General features: G+C 34.5%; 1 protein-coding gene across 3 annotated transcripts in view; it reads left to right on the forward strand.

Annotated features, from left to right (window-relative positions):
• LOC111159377 (EMSY, BRCA2 interacting transcriptional repressor) overlaps positions 1–13,652 on the forward strand; it is an 84,705-nt gene that overhangs the window by 42,906 nt on the left and 28,147 nt on the right. For all 3 annotated transcript variants that reach the window (XM_022521790.1, XM_022521791.1, XM_022521792.1), the window contains 2 exons: positions 7,419–7,568; positions 10,296–10,466. In XM_022521790.1, the coding sequence (XP_022377498.1) occupies positions 7,419–7,568; positions 10,296–10,466 (321 nt within the window). The remainder of the gene's footprint in view (positions 1–7,418; positions 7,569–10,295; positions 10,467–13,652) is intronic.

Consider the following 13,652-nt stretch of genomic DNA (forward strand, 5'->3'; position numbering starts at 1 on the left):
TGTTTCATTGATCTTTGTATCTCTCTCTCTGTTAGGACCATACTGTCTTGGTTACTATAGCTGTATAGTAAGCTTTAATGTAGATAGAGTGATTCCTTCCACTTTATTTTTCTATTTCAAAATTATTTTAGCTATTCTAGTTTTGTTGCCTTTCTAATTTAAACTTAAATGTATCTGTGTATAGTAAAACCTTACTGGGATTTCCTAGGAATTGCATTCAACTTCTAGATGAGTTTAGGAAGAATTGACATCGTGTTGAGTTATCCAGTTCTTGAACAGAGTGTGGCATTCCATTTATTTAGGTCTTCTTTCACTTCGTTCATCAGTGTTTCACAGTTCTCAGTGTGCAAATCCTGTACAAGTTTTGTTACATTTATACTTAACATATTTCATTTTCTCTGTGTTGTTTTATTTTCATTTCTCATATTGAGAGTGAGTTTGAACAACTCTTTATGTTTGAGAGCCCTTTGTATTTCATTTTTTTGTGTACAGTCTGTATTCATTGTCCATACTTCTGCTGTGATATTTTTCTCATCAATTTCTGGGAATTTTATTATATCAGGATAATTAGCAAACCCTGTGTGTGTTTCATGATTTGCAGGGATTTTCCTCCCAGTTTGCTTGTCTTTTGTTAACTTTATTTATGAGGACTTCTGCTGTATAGATCTTTTTTTGTTTTTATATAGTTGAATTTATCAGTGTAGTCTTTAATGCTTCTAGATTTTTAGTTATGATTCACATTTTCTACATTTAAATATTTTTCCAATTTATCCCAGTATGAGGAATTGATGACGTATTGCAGTCTTGGGAAGTTGGTCTGTAGTTTTCTTTTTGTGTACAGTCTTTGTTAGGCTTTAGTTTAATATTATGTGCTTTCGAGAAAGAATTGCAAAGTTTTCTTTCTTAAAAATGCTTGGAATTAAAAAGAAAAGCTTATTGAGTTTTAATTTATATACCATTCAAATAACCATTCAAATGACAGTTTAGTAGTAGTTAGTATATTCACAGATATGTGTGACCATCACCACAGTTAATTTTAGAACATTTTAATCACTTCAGAAAGAAACCCTGTAACCTTTAGTTATCATTCTTTACTCCCACAGCCTCTCCAGCCCTAAGCAACCACTAATCTACTTTCTGTCTCTGGATTTTTATATGAATGGTCTCATGTAATATGTGGTCTTTTGTGACCAGTTTCTTTCACTTACCAATGTTTTCAAGGTTCATACATATATTGCTATTTCATTTGTTTTTGTGGCCAAATAATATTTCACATTTTGTTTATTCATTTGTCCATTGATAATACATTTAGGTTTTTTCCACCTGGTGGCTGTTATGAGTATATTCTCTGGAAAGTATTCATGTGTAAGTTTTGGGTATTCAGTTCTCTTGTGTATATATTTTGGAGTGGACGTGCTCAGTTTATGGTAACTCTATAATTGTTTGAGAAACTACTAGACTGTTTTCCATAATGACTGTACCATTTTACATCTGCATTTGTGTATGAGGGTTCCAGTTTCTCTGCCTCCTTTCCAACACTTGCTGTTCTCTGACTTTTTGATTCTAGCCCTCCTAGTTTCTGTGAAGTGGTATTTCATTGTAGTTTTGATTTATATTTCTCTGATGACTAATGATGTCAAACATCTTTTCCTCTGCTTATTGGCCCTTTTTATATCCTCCCTTGGAGAAATATTTATTTATATCCTTTGTCCACTTTTAAATTGGGTTGTCTTTTTATCAGTGAGTTGTAAAGGTTTGTTTGTTGTTGTTGTTGTTGTTGTTTTTAGTTTATATATTTTTTTATATTAAATCCTTGTTATGAGATACATGATTTACAAATATTTCCTGCCATTCTGTTGGTTGTCTTTTCACTTTCTTGGTGATGTCCTATTACAGAAGTTTTTAATTTTGGTGATGTCCAATTTGTTTTTTCTAATGTTCCTTATGCTTTTGGCATCATGTTTAAGAATCTTACCAAATTCCTGATCATAAAGATTTATTCTGTCTTTTTCTAAGTGTTCGGTAGTTTTACCTCTTAAATTTAGGTCTTTGATCCATGTTGAGTTAATTTTGTTATGATGTGAAGTAAGCCTCTCATTTCATTTTTTTGCATATGTCTATCCATTTGTTCTAGTACCATTTATTAAAAAGACGATCCCACCCCACCCCGCTGCCTGCACCCTTGAATGGTCTTGGCATCTTATTGAAAAATCATTTGGTTTGTTTCTGTGCTCTGAATTCTATTCCATTAATTTGTATGTGTATCCGTATGCCAGTGCCACATTGTTTTGGTTACCATTGATTTGTAGTATGTTTTGAAACCAGGAAATGTAATTACTGTTACCTTGTTCTATTTTTAAAGATTGTTTTGACTGTTTGGGTTCCTTGAAATTCCATACAAATTTTGGAATCAGCTTATTAGTTTCTGTAAAGAAGTTAACTGAGATTCTGATAGGGATTGCATTGCATCTATAGGTCAGTTTAGGAGTATTACCATCTTAATAATGTTAAATTTTTTGACCCATGAACATGAGATGTTTTCCCATTTATTTAGATCTTCTTTAATTTATTTCAACAATGTTGTGTGGTGTCTAGAGTATAAGTTTTACACTTATTTTGTCAAATTTATTCCTAAGTATTTTTTTGAAGCTACTATGAATGAAATTGTTAATTTCATATTTTGGATTGTTCATTGCTGATTTATACAAATAAAACTGATTTTTGTGTTGTTTGATACCCTGTACCTTTGCTGAAGTCATTTTTAGTTCTAATAGTTTTAGGTGAATTTCTTAGGATTTCCTATGTAAAAGATCATGTGATCTACAAATAGAGATGATTTCTGCTGTTATAGTCTGGATGCCTTGTTTTTTGGTTTTTGGTTTTTGGGGGGCGGAAGTTTGTTGTTGTTGTTATTTTGCCTAATTTTCCTGACAAGAGTCTAGTAAAATGTTGAGTATAACTTTTAAGAGTGCACGTCATTGTTTTGTTCCTTGTTCCTTTTCATAGAACTTCTTTTAATGTCTTCTGTAAGGCAACACATTGTTACTAGCAGCAAACTCCATTTTTGTTTAACTGGTAAAGCCTTCATCTTCCATGTATTTCTGAAAGATAGCTTTGCTGGATATTGGATTCTGGGTTGGCAGTTTCTTTCTTTGAATACTTGGAATAGTTATCTCATAATAACTGCTGAGAGGTCAGTTATTAACCTTAATGCAGTTCCTTTATAAGTGACGTTGTTTTTTTTCCTTGTTACTTTCGAGATTTTTCTGTTGCTTTTGACTTTTACCATTTTTAGTATGATGTGTCTGTTTGTAGATCTTTTTGTGTTTATTCTGTTTGGCGTTTGAAGAGCTTCCTGGATGTGTAAGTTATTGCTTTTCAGCTTCCTGGATATGTAAGTTACTGCTTTTCAAAAATTTAGGACATTTTCTGCAATTTCTTTGAGTATTTCTTCTCTTTTCTTGCTGTTCTTTTCTTTTGGTAGTTCTCTTACTATATGTTTGAGCACTTGTTGGTGTTCTGCATTTCTCTGAGGTTCTGTTCATTTTTCTTCATTCTTTTTTCTTTGACATTTTTCAGCTTTCATAACCTCAGTTGCTCGTTTCACATTTGCTCTTTTTTTTTTAAAGATTTTTTTTATTTATTAGAGAGAATGAGAGAGAGAGAGAGAGAGCGAGAGCACATGAGAAGGGGGAGGGTCAGAGGGAGAAGCAGACTCCCTGCCAAGCAGGGATCCAGGGAGTCCAGGATCATGACCTGAACTAAAGGCAGTCGCTTAACCAACTGAGCCACCGGGTGCCCCGCATTTGCTCTTTTATTTTTTTCCTGCCAGTTCAGATCTACTCTTGAGCCTCTCTAGTGAATTTTTATTTCTGTTATTATACTTTTTAACCCCAAATTTTCCCTTTGGTTCTTTTTTGTAATTTCTTTTGCATTATTAATATTCTCTGTTTGATGCAACTTTGTTGTCATACCCTCTTTTACTTTTCTATAATCATGCTTTCCTATACTTCTGTGAACATGTTTATAACGGCTACTTTCAAGTCTTTTGTTGTTGTTAAATCTGACATATGATTGCTCTCATAGGGAATTTCTGTTGCCTGCTTTTTTCCCAAGTGTATGGGTCATATTTTCCTGTTTCTTTGTACATCTCCTTGTAGTTTGTTGGAACTGAACATTCTAGATGTTTATATTGATAATTTAATTTATTTTACTTAATTATTTTTTTAAAAAGTAGATTCCTTGCCCAACATGGGGCTTGAATTTAGCCTGAGGTTGACAGTCACATGTACTACCAAACTAAGCCAGCCAACCACCCCTGATATTTTAGATATTAGACATTATATATTGTAGATGTAGACATTATATATTGTAGGTAGACACTGGTCTTGTACCTTCTCAATCTGTAATTTTTTGTTGTTGTTATTTACTTTATTAAATGTTGTTTAGTAACTAGGTCACTTATTTTAGTGAAGTAATCTTCTGATGCTATTGATCAGGGAATCACAGCTCTCGGTATGCCCACAGTTGTTCTGAGAAGACAGCGATTCTCTCCTGCTCTTTCTCTGACCACATCCAACTGTCAAACTACATTAACTGCTCTATTGTTTTCAAAAGTGTCTTGGAGTCTTAAGTTGCTTTACAAACTAGTTTAAATTGTAGCTTCTTTGAAGGAATAGTTTCAGAGGTGTATTTGTTCCGACCACAGGAGGGTTCCTCCCAGCTTCATTATACCTCAGTTCTCTCCTGCAAGCTATCTGGCCTATTGTCTTGAATGTTGGTTGTTGTTGTTGTTGTTTTTTTTTTAAGATTTTATTTATTTGAGAGAGAGAGCAGAATGAGAGGACATGAGCAGGGGTGAAGGGCAGAGGGAGAGGGACAAGTAGACTCCCCTCTCAGCAGGGAGCCCTACTCGGGGCTCAATTCCAGGGCCCTGAGATCATGATCTGAGTGAAAGGCAGATGCTTAACCAACTGAGCCACCCAGGTGCCCCGAATGTTTTTTTCTTAAATCCATAAATTTTCTTCCAGTTGCCGCATCCTCAGCTATTCTTGAGAGCTTGAACTTCTCCATGTGGTATTACAAATGAAGTCAGTTCCTTTGGGAAGAGATTACAGACTACCTGTTTTATTATCTATTTCTACTCTCAGGCAGCTCTGGAGCTCTTCTCTGAATGACACTGCTGCTCTAGAAGCTTGAGCATTCAGTGAAGGCAAGGGTGGGAGTGTGGGCAGCAACCTGATATCCTCTTGGCTTGCTTCTCTAGAGCCACCACCTCACAAGCCAGGGCAGTGGTGATTAGGATTCCAGTTTTTCAGTAGAGTTGTGCCCAAAGTATAGCCTTTGTTCCATAAGTTGGGGGCTTGGCCAAAGAAGGCAATGCTCACTTCTTGACATCACTTGCCTGGGGCTTAGCAGTACCTACCTGGGGGCAGGATGAGGTAAACTGAAGTCTTGGGGCTCCTCAGAAGAAAACCCTCCAACAAGGAGCTCAATAAGAGGAAACCTTGTGTTCTTGACTACAGCAGTCTGGAGAGGAGTCTGCTTTACTCGTATTGGGTAGGGACGGACAGGTCTTAGTTTAAATACCACAGATCTCTCCTTTCTTTCTTTCTTTCTTTTTTTTTTTTAAAGATTTTATTTATTTGACAGTCAGAGATCATAAGTAGGCAGAGAGGCAGGCAGAGAGAGAGGAAGGAAGCAGGCTCCCTGCTGAGCAGAGAGCCTGATGAGGGACTCCATCCCAGGACCCTGGGATCATGACCTGAGCCAAAGGCAAAGGCTTAACCCACTGAGCCACCCAGGCGCCCAGATCTCTCCTTTCTTACTGAATTTTTCTGCATATTCTTGAATAAATTTTTTCTCATTTGTCCTTGGGACTATTTCCTGAGCTTCTCATTGGTATCGTTTTACTAGTTCCATTGGGTTAGCAGATTAGCAGAGCTCCTCATGCTCTCTTGTCAGAAATTGATCTTTGAATGGTTTTTGTTTTTAATTGAGATATAATTGGCATATAACACTGTATTAGTTTTCGGTGTATAACATAATGATTTGATTGATATATATATGTATTATTAAATAATCACCCCAACAAGTTTAGTTAACATTTATCACTGCACAGTAACAAATTTTTTTTTTCTGATGATGGGAACTTTAAAGAGGAATGGTTTTAAATACATTGTAATTATCTTTTTTTTATAGGGCTGTGGAATTGTTCTGTGAAACTATCTGGGCCTGCTATTTATTGGTGCAGGGGGAGGAGTTCCTTAAAATTTATTTTAAAGAAATTTGTTTATTTAGGTCCCTGTCTTTTCTGAAGTCCGTTTTGATAACTAATATTTTTCTAAATAATTATCTATTTGATCTAAATTTTCAACCTATTTGCATAGGACTGAGCAAAGTAATCTCTTATGATTCCATTAAGTTTTTTCTGACTGTGGTTATTGGCGGGGGGTGGATGTACTTCTTTTTATATGTCTTAAGGATTATTATAATCCACTAATGAGGTAATACTGGAAAAAAATTTTTTCCCTACAACTTGTCTGGTTATGATTTATTATAATCAGGGTTTCTTTATTTCTACAATAATAGTGCTTTATTGAATTCTTGCTGTGTATTAGGCACTTTACAATTTTGATTTATTTAATCTTTATAACAATCCAAGAATGTATATACTGATAGTATCTTTATTTTATGGATGAGAAAATTGAGCTATAGAGAAAATAATTTGCTCAGTTATGCCTAGGTGATGATCATAGTTTTAACTTCTTAGTTGGCCTACAGAAATTTAAAATTATTTAAGGTTGTTAAATAAAAAGATGTATTTACTTCCTAATGTCTCAACCTAAATCACTATCCAAAAAGTATAATTTTTAGTTGTCTATGACAATATACTCCATCCCATGGATTTTTTCAATGAAGTTAGTGGGGTGAAAAGGGTTACCAAATTTTCCTTCCTCAGTTAACAATTAGTACTTAAATTTGTAGTTAGCATGAGGGATTTGTTTTATTTTTTATTTTACTTTTTTTGAGAGCTTTCTTTTAAATGGATATTTTATATTTGGAGAGTCAGTGTAACAGTTAAAACATTTAAATAAAAATTTTTAAAAACGTAAGAAAAATCCACATCATTACACTAATTTGGTTTGAAAGCTCTTATTTGACATGATCATATACAAAAAATTTTTTAAAGAAATTATTAATAGTTTCTGTAATATCTTAATTATATTCTTGAATGAGAGAAGTTAGGAAAGATAGGAATTTAAGGAATAAAAATTGAGAGTGTCATCATTTAAAAAAAAAACTTCCTGTTTAGGCAAGACTGAGTAAATATGTGTAACTACTGCCCTCTTGGGTTGGTATAAGGAACATGTTTTTCAAAATAATCTGTGTTGAGATTTCTCTTTCTTCTTTTAAAGGTGTTAAAATCATCACACAACAAGTTCAACCAAGTAAAATCTTACCCAAACCAGTGACAGCAACTCTGCCCACCAGTAGCAATTCCCCTATTATGGTGGTTAGCAGTAATGGTGCAATTATGACAACTAAACTGGTAACCACTCCTACTGGTAAGTTTTCTTGAGCGTCAGTCCATTCATTCATCATTTATTTATTGAGTAGTTTCTTTGTATCAACACAGTGCTTGACACTGGGAATGTAGGGATTAATGACAGTTCTTTAAGAGGCTTTCTCTCCAACTAAAATTAGCTTTCTTTTATTATTGTCATGGTCTTCTGTTTTTTTTACTTTATAGGTATTATCTTAATCATCTTCATCTTCTCATTTCTTTGATTATTTGTTGATTTACTGTAGTTCACCTTGTTAGACCATAAGCTCCATGATAAGGGGCAGTCTTTGTTTTATTCACCATATATATGTTGAGCTGGTCTGAAAGTAGGTGTTTAGTCAGGATTTGTTGAGGGACCGAAAACATACTCTCTCAGCCCAGAAGGATTGTACTCTTAGGAGGTTGAAGGTCTATATTACATTGTGGTGTAGTAAGCATTACTCTGACTGAGAGAAGCACAGGATGCCTTTTTGCCCAGATATGAGAGCACCCAGGCTATGTCCAAGGAAGTGACAGTGTAGAACATTTTTTTTTTTTTTTAAGATTTTATTTATTTGACAGAGAGAGAGAGAGATCACAAGTAGGCAGATAAGCAGGCAGAGAGAGGGGAGGAAGCAGGCTCCCTGTGGAGCAGAGAGCCCGACGTGGGGCTCGATCCCAGGACTCTGGGATCATGACCTGAGCCGAAGGCAGGGGATTTAACCCACTGAGCCACCCAGGCGCCCCCAGTGTAGAACATTTTAAATAGTACCACCCTTTGTATCCTTGAGCAGTTTACTAATCCCTCTAAGTCTTTTCTCTTGTCTATTAAATGGGATAACAATACCTGTACCATAAGGTTATTGTAAGTATTAGAGGAAATCAGGTATGTAAAGTCCCCAGCAGAGTAATAGCTGTTATTATTAATTAACGTAAGAATTAGCTATTACTATTATTTTAAATTTGTATAACTCTTACCAGATTTTTTGAGAAGGGTCAGTACATAGATGATAGAATCTAAATAATGTAAAATGATACCCATCTCAAGTTTATAAAGCAATCATTTATTGGCCAGGATGTAAAGGTCTATGTAGACATTACACTTAATCTCCCTTAGGCTGATATCTCCACTTTTAGCGGCAAAACAGAGACTGATGTTAAAGCAACTTGCCCAAAGTCATGCAGCCAATAAAAGGAAGATCTGGGATTTGAACCCCAATCTGTTTGACTCCCTTTTTTTCTTTTAAATTGTGACAAAAATAGAACATGAAATTTACCATTTTAAGGGTATAGTTCATTGACATTCAGTGTCGTTCATATTATTTTTATACCTATCGATCACCATCAGGCTTCAGAACCTTTTCATCTTCCCAAACTGAAGCTCTACACATTGAACAGTAACTTTCCATTACCACCTTCCCCTAGTCTCTGCCAGCCAGCATTCTGCTTGCTGTCTCTGCAAAGCCTGTGCTTAAAAACATGGTATTCTTGCATTAAATTTATCATACTCACCCTCCTCGCCCCCTGCCCCAAACTTTTTTCCATTTGGTACAAAGATAATAGTGTTATCTATATATGATTCTTTACCTTAGGGAAAGGTAGTAAAAATAATAATGTGTCTGTGCCTTTGTATCTATGTTAGAAATGGTGTTTCTATTTTTAAAACAAAAGCTTAAGTGGAAAATGTTTTGTTAAAATTCAGCTGATTCACATTATGTTTGTAGCATATTTACTTTGCACTAGATTTTTTTGAGGGGGATTCAGATGTTTGTAACCAGTTTAAATTAATTCTACTTAATGTTCTTCTTTGTTTGAGTTGTGATTGTATTAAAAATTTTTTAAATATCTTGCTAAAAAGCATTTTTGCAGGATAACCATTGAAAACGGTTATCACGATGACCATGAGAAAGCATGAAAAAATGCTTTCCTGTCAAAGAAGGTATTATCTTAATCATCTTCATTCTTCCCCAGACTAATAGTTCTTAGTGCAAGAATAGTATTTCTGAGTTACTGGACTTGTAGGAAACTATGACAGGCTCATCTGATTAGTTTTTAATTCCTGTTTGGGAAAAGAAAGAAGTCCTTAGGATAGTGGGGAAAAATATTCTAACAGGTCAGTTAGAGTTGAGGAAATATGTAAATAGTGAACTTTTTTGGCTAGAAGAAATATTTCTGGCAACTCTTGGCAGCTTCAACTTTAATCTCTAGTAAAATGATGGAATAATTCTTTTAAAGATGGAAATATATTTAGAGAGTAGCAGAGTACAAAATAGTAAAAGTTTATAAAATTTTAAGCAAACAATACTGCCTTATTTGCTGAGTGCTGACATTGGGTTTGGCACTGAGACAGCATAAAACAGATGCAGAGACCTTAAAATCTATAACAGAAATATCTAAAATGCTCTGGCAGGGAAGATGATTAAATTTAAGTTTCTTTTGGCATAGAACTAGTGGAAGAAGGGTAGTGGAAGAAAGGAACATAGTTACTTGTACTTTTTCTTGAGCTTAGTAATTTGATGCAACACATCACAAAATTTTATGTGTAAAATTAATTCAAATTGACTTGGCCTTAGTTCTTGCTATGTGCATTGAAAACTGGCTATAAATTGTCACTTAATGTCTTGACACCTTGAAATTCCATTTTCAAGTTAAAGCAATGTAGATTACATTGAATTATAGCTGAACTGTATAAATTGTCATTCTTCTATAAGTAATGACAAGTTTTTCTTCGGCTTTTCCCTTTTTATAGGCACACAGGCAACCTATACCCGGCCAACAGTGAGCCCGTCCATAGGTCGGATGGCTGCAACCCCTGGAGCTGCAACTTACGTGAAAACTACCAGTGGTAGCATCATTACAGTTGTACCCAAGTCATTAGCCACCTTGGGGGGCAAGATAATTAGCAGTAATATAGTTTCTGGTAGGTATATCTGAAATATGTTAAAGCTATAGGTAACTTGTAAGAGGAAAAAGCTTTTCACTGTTGAAGGATTCTTTTTGATCTGTTTTCTGCTTATGATTCTGGAGCTTTATTTTTAGTCCTGATGTTTAATGATTTTAAGTCTAGTTTTTTATTTCTAGTATTAAGTTTTCACACATTAAGTTTTTTATTTTAAAATAGAACATTTAGTAGTTTTTCATCAGAATGGAAATACTGTGATTTACATCTGTATGGCGATTTTTCATTTACTAAGTATTCTCCCATTTGTCAGTCCTTTCAGAGCTGATAAATTCAAATAGTTGGCATCACCCCCAGTTGACAGGTACAGACAGATGCAAGTTTAGAGAGATGAGATTGACCTATCGAAGACCACACACGCTAGAGAGAGGAAGACCCTTTTTTATAGAATAATCTTATTTTCCTATTCTTTTAATTGTATCTTGAGAACTCTGCCCCCACTTAATGGATATTCATCTAAATATGTTTGAAGGACTATATCTCATAATTGCATTACTAATGTCACTTTAGCTTATTAAAAATAAAAATATTTGAATATCTTTTTATTTTCTTTTCACCATTATATTGATTGTTTACTTTTAAGAAATATCACTCAGATAGTGAAAGCTAATACTTATTGGTATTCTGGGACTTTACCTGATTTTTATCAGCTCATTAATTCCTGCAGTATTGGACCATGGACTCTGAAGTGGAATGTTAACATAGCATCTATTTTCTTTGTTAGTTTTTAATTAAAATTATGTAAATAATCTCTCATCAAGCAAGCCCTGTGGACTTTAACTGTCTACCATTTTTGTGGACTAGCCGTATTTTTTATGCCCCTGGTGAGTTGTTCTGTGAAGGGATTGAAGTACCTGCTAATGTATGATGTTGCTGATAACTCAGGAACTGAAAGAAAAAAAAAACAACAAAGCAGAGCATGATATTGGCATAAAGCACAGTATTTAAAGCTGCAAATATTGGCTCTATTTTTAAGTGTAAGTGAGAAAATCTGATGTTTGCCAAACTGAGGAGGGTGAAACCAGTAGGGAAAGAATCATCATACTCCAGCTTTAAGAGGATTTTTTAAAATAACACAGTGAAAACTCAAATTATGATTTATTAACTGACAGTATCTTAATGGTATAGAGCACATTCTAAAACATTTTTCAAAAAGTGATCATTCTTCATTTGTATGTAGCTTTTTATCACTATAATGGTTTTTCTTTACTTACATATGAATTCATAATAACCTTACAGCTTGAAGGAATGTCTAGATGTCATGAGGCCACTGTTGTCAGATCTTCTTCATGATTTAGCTGCTTTGTACCAGGTTAGAGCGATACAGTAAGCAAGCATATTTTCCTGGAAGCCAGAGATCTGTATCCTATACATGTAAACATTTTATCCACCTTTGTATGTAAATATAAAACAACTCATGGTTAGCTGCTATTTCAAGTACATTGGGTATACATGAGAAGAGTTCTTAAACTTTTCTAGCAATAGGATGTACTTGGCACAAAGTTGAAACAGTGCTATTCGTTGTGTGGAGCTCGTTTTGTGTCTACTTCCACCTCACTGACACTTTTATTTTAAGGTATCTCTCATTTCTGACTGCTCTAAACTGATCCTTATTGCATATCAATATTCCTTATAAAGACAGTTCTCTTATTTTGTAATGTTTTTGTTACTTCGTGATAGTGGGATTACAGTTTAGTTTATTAGCAGTTTTCAGACCCTGGTTATCTATTCACATAGAACTGGTAAGCCTAGTTGGATGAATTTGGGTAATCCATAATTAGATGCTGGATTCTAGAGTTTGTGCCTACCCTGCTTCCTTATCCCCAAACAAAAATGAAACGCTTTTCTTAAAAGACACCCAGACATCTGGGGTGCCTGGGTGGCTCAATCGGTTAAGCAGCTGCCTTTGGCTCAGGTCATAATCTTAGGGTCCTGGGATCAAGCCCCACATTGGGCTCCCAGCTCAGTGGGGAGTCTGCTTCTCCCTCTCTCCCCCCTGCTCATGCTCTCTCTCTTACTGTCTCTCTCAAATAAATAAATAAAATCTTCAAAAAATTAAAAAAAAAAAAAGATACCCAGACAGCTAGCTGTAAGAATAGAAGGCTTTAAAAAGGAAAATGATACTTTCCCCCTTATCATGGGTAATTTGGAAAATACAGAAAGATACAATGAAAATTAAAAACATATGATTTTTACCATCCAGAGAACTATGGTAAATTCAAGTGTATATATTTCTGTTGATTCCTTTTTCTGTTCATTTTTTTTGGTTATAAGTGAATGTATGTGTATTTTTAAAATTACATTGAAATCTATTATAATCAGCTTTTACCCTTTTTTCATAGAATAATCTTATTTTCCTATTCTTTTAAATGTATCTTGAGAACTCCTCTGCCCCCACTTAATGGCTACACAATGTTTCCTTATATGATGCACCATAGTTTAGCCATTTTCTCATTATTGAATGTTTTAGGTTGCTTCCAAGTTTTTTGGTTATTATAAATAAATTACGTGATGTTCTTACTTCCTTTTCTCTAGAAAGCAAGGTCATGCTTCCAAAGTGCTTTCTAGAAAGGTCAGATTTTTCCTTTCATTAGAATAAACAACTAAATGGAAGGCATGACTATTTTTGTAGTTATTTAACTCCTCAGAATCAGATATTTACTTCTATGTATATATGAAGAGAGGCCTATCAGATATGTGAGTTTTTTGGTGAACTTTGTTGAGGGTTGGTTAAGGAACCATGGCTATTTTATGCAGAAGATTGTTGCATCCTTCAGAGATGAACTCATCGTCACTCGAAGGACATTATGAAAACCTGTGACATTGGCAAGACTTGATTTCGATTTTCTTGATCCTTAGTACAATGTTCAGGCAAGGGCCTAGTGTTTATCTGTCTTTCCATTTGTTCGTTCATTTGTTCATTCTTTGAGCAAAGCAACATAAAACATTACCCAAGAGACCAGATTGTTAGAGTGATGTAAAAAATCTCTGAATAGTAAAATCTGGGCCAATAAATTAGTTTCTTTAAACCATCCTCCCATAATGCTCACATTTTTACAGGAATCTTATTTTTAAATAGAAATCCCTGGAATGCATCCAATATCATAGGCTATGATCGAAATGTGAGTTATAGTTAATTTGCACAGT

This window comes from Enhydra lutris, unplaced genomic scaffold, assembly GCF_002288905.1.
Source record: "Enhydra lutris kenyoni isolate GAN:26980312 unplaced genomic scaffold, ASM228890v2 scaffoldscaffold68, whole genome shotgun sequence".
In the NCBI taxonomy this organism is placed as follows: Eukaryota; Metazoa; Chordata; class Mammalia; order Carnivora; family Mustelidae; genus Enhydra; species Enhydra lutris.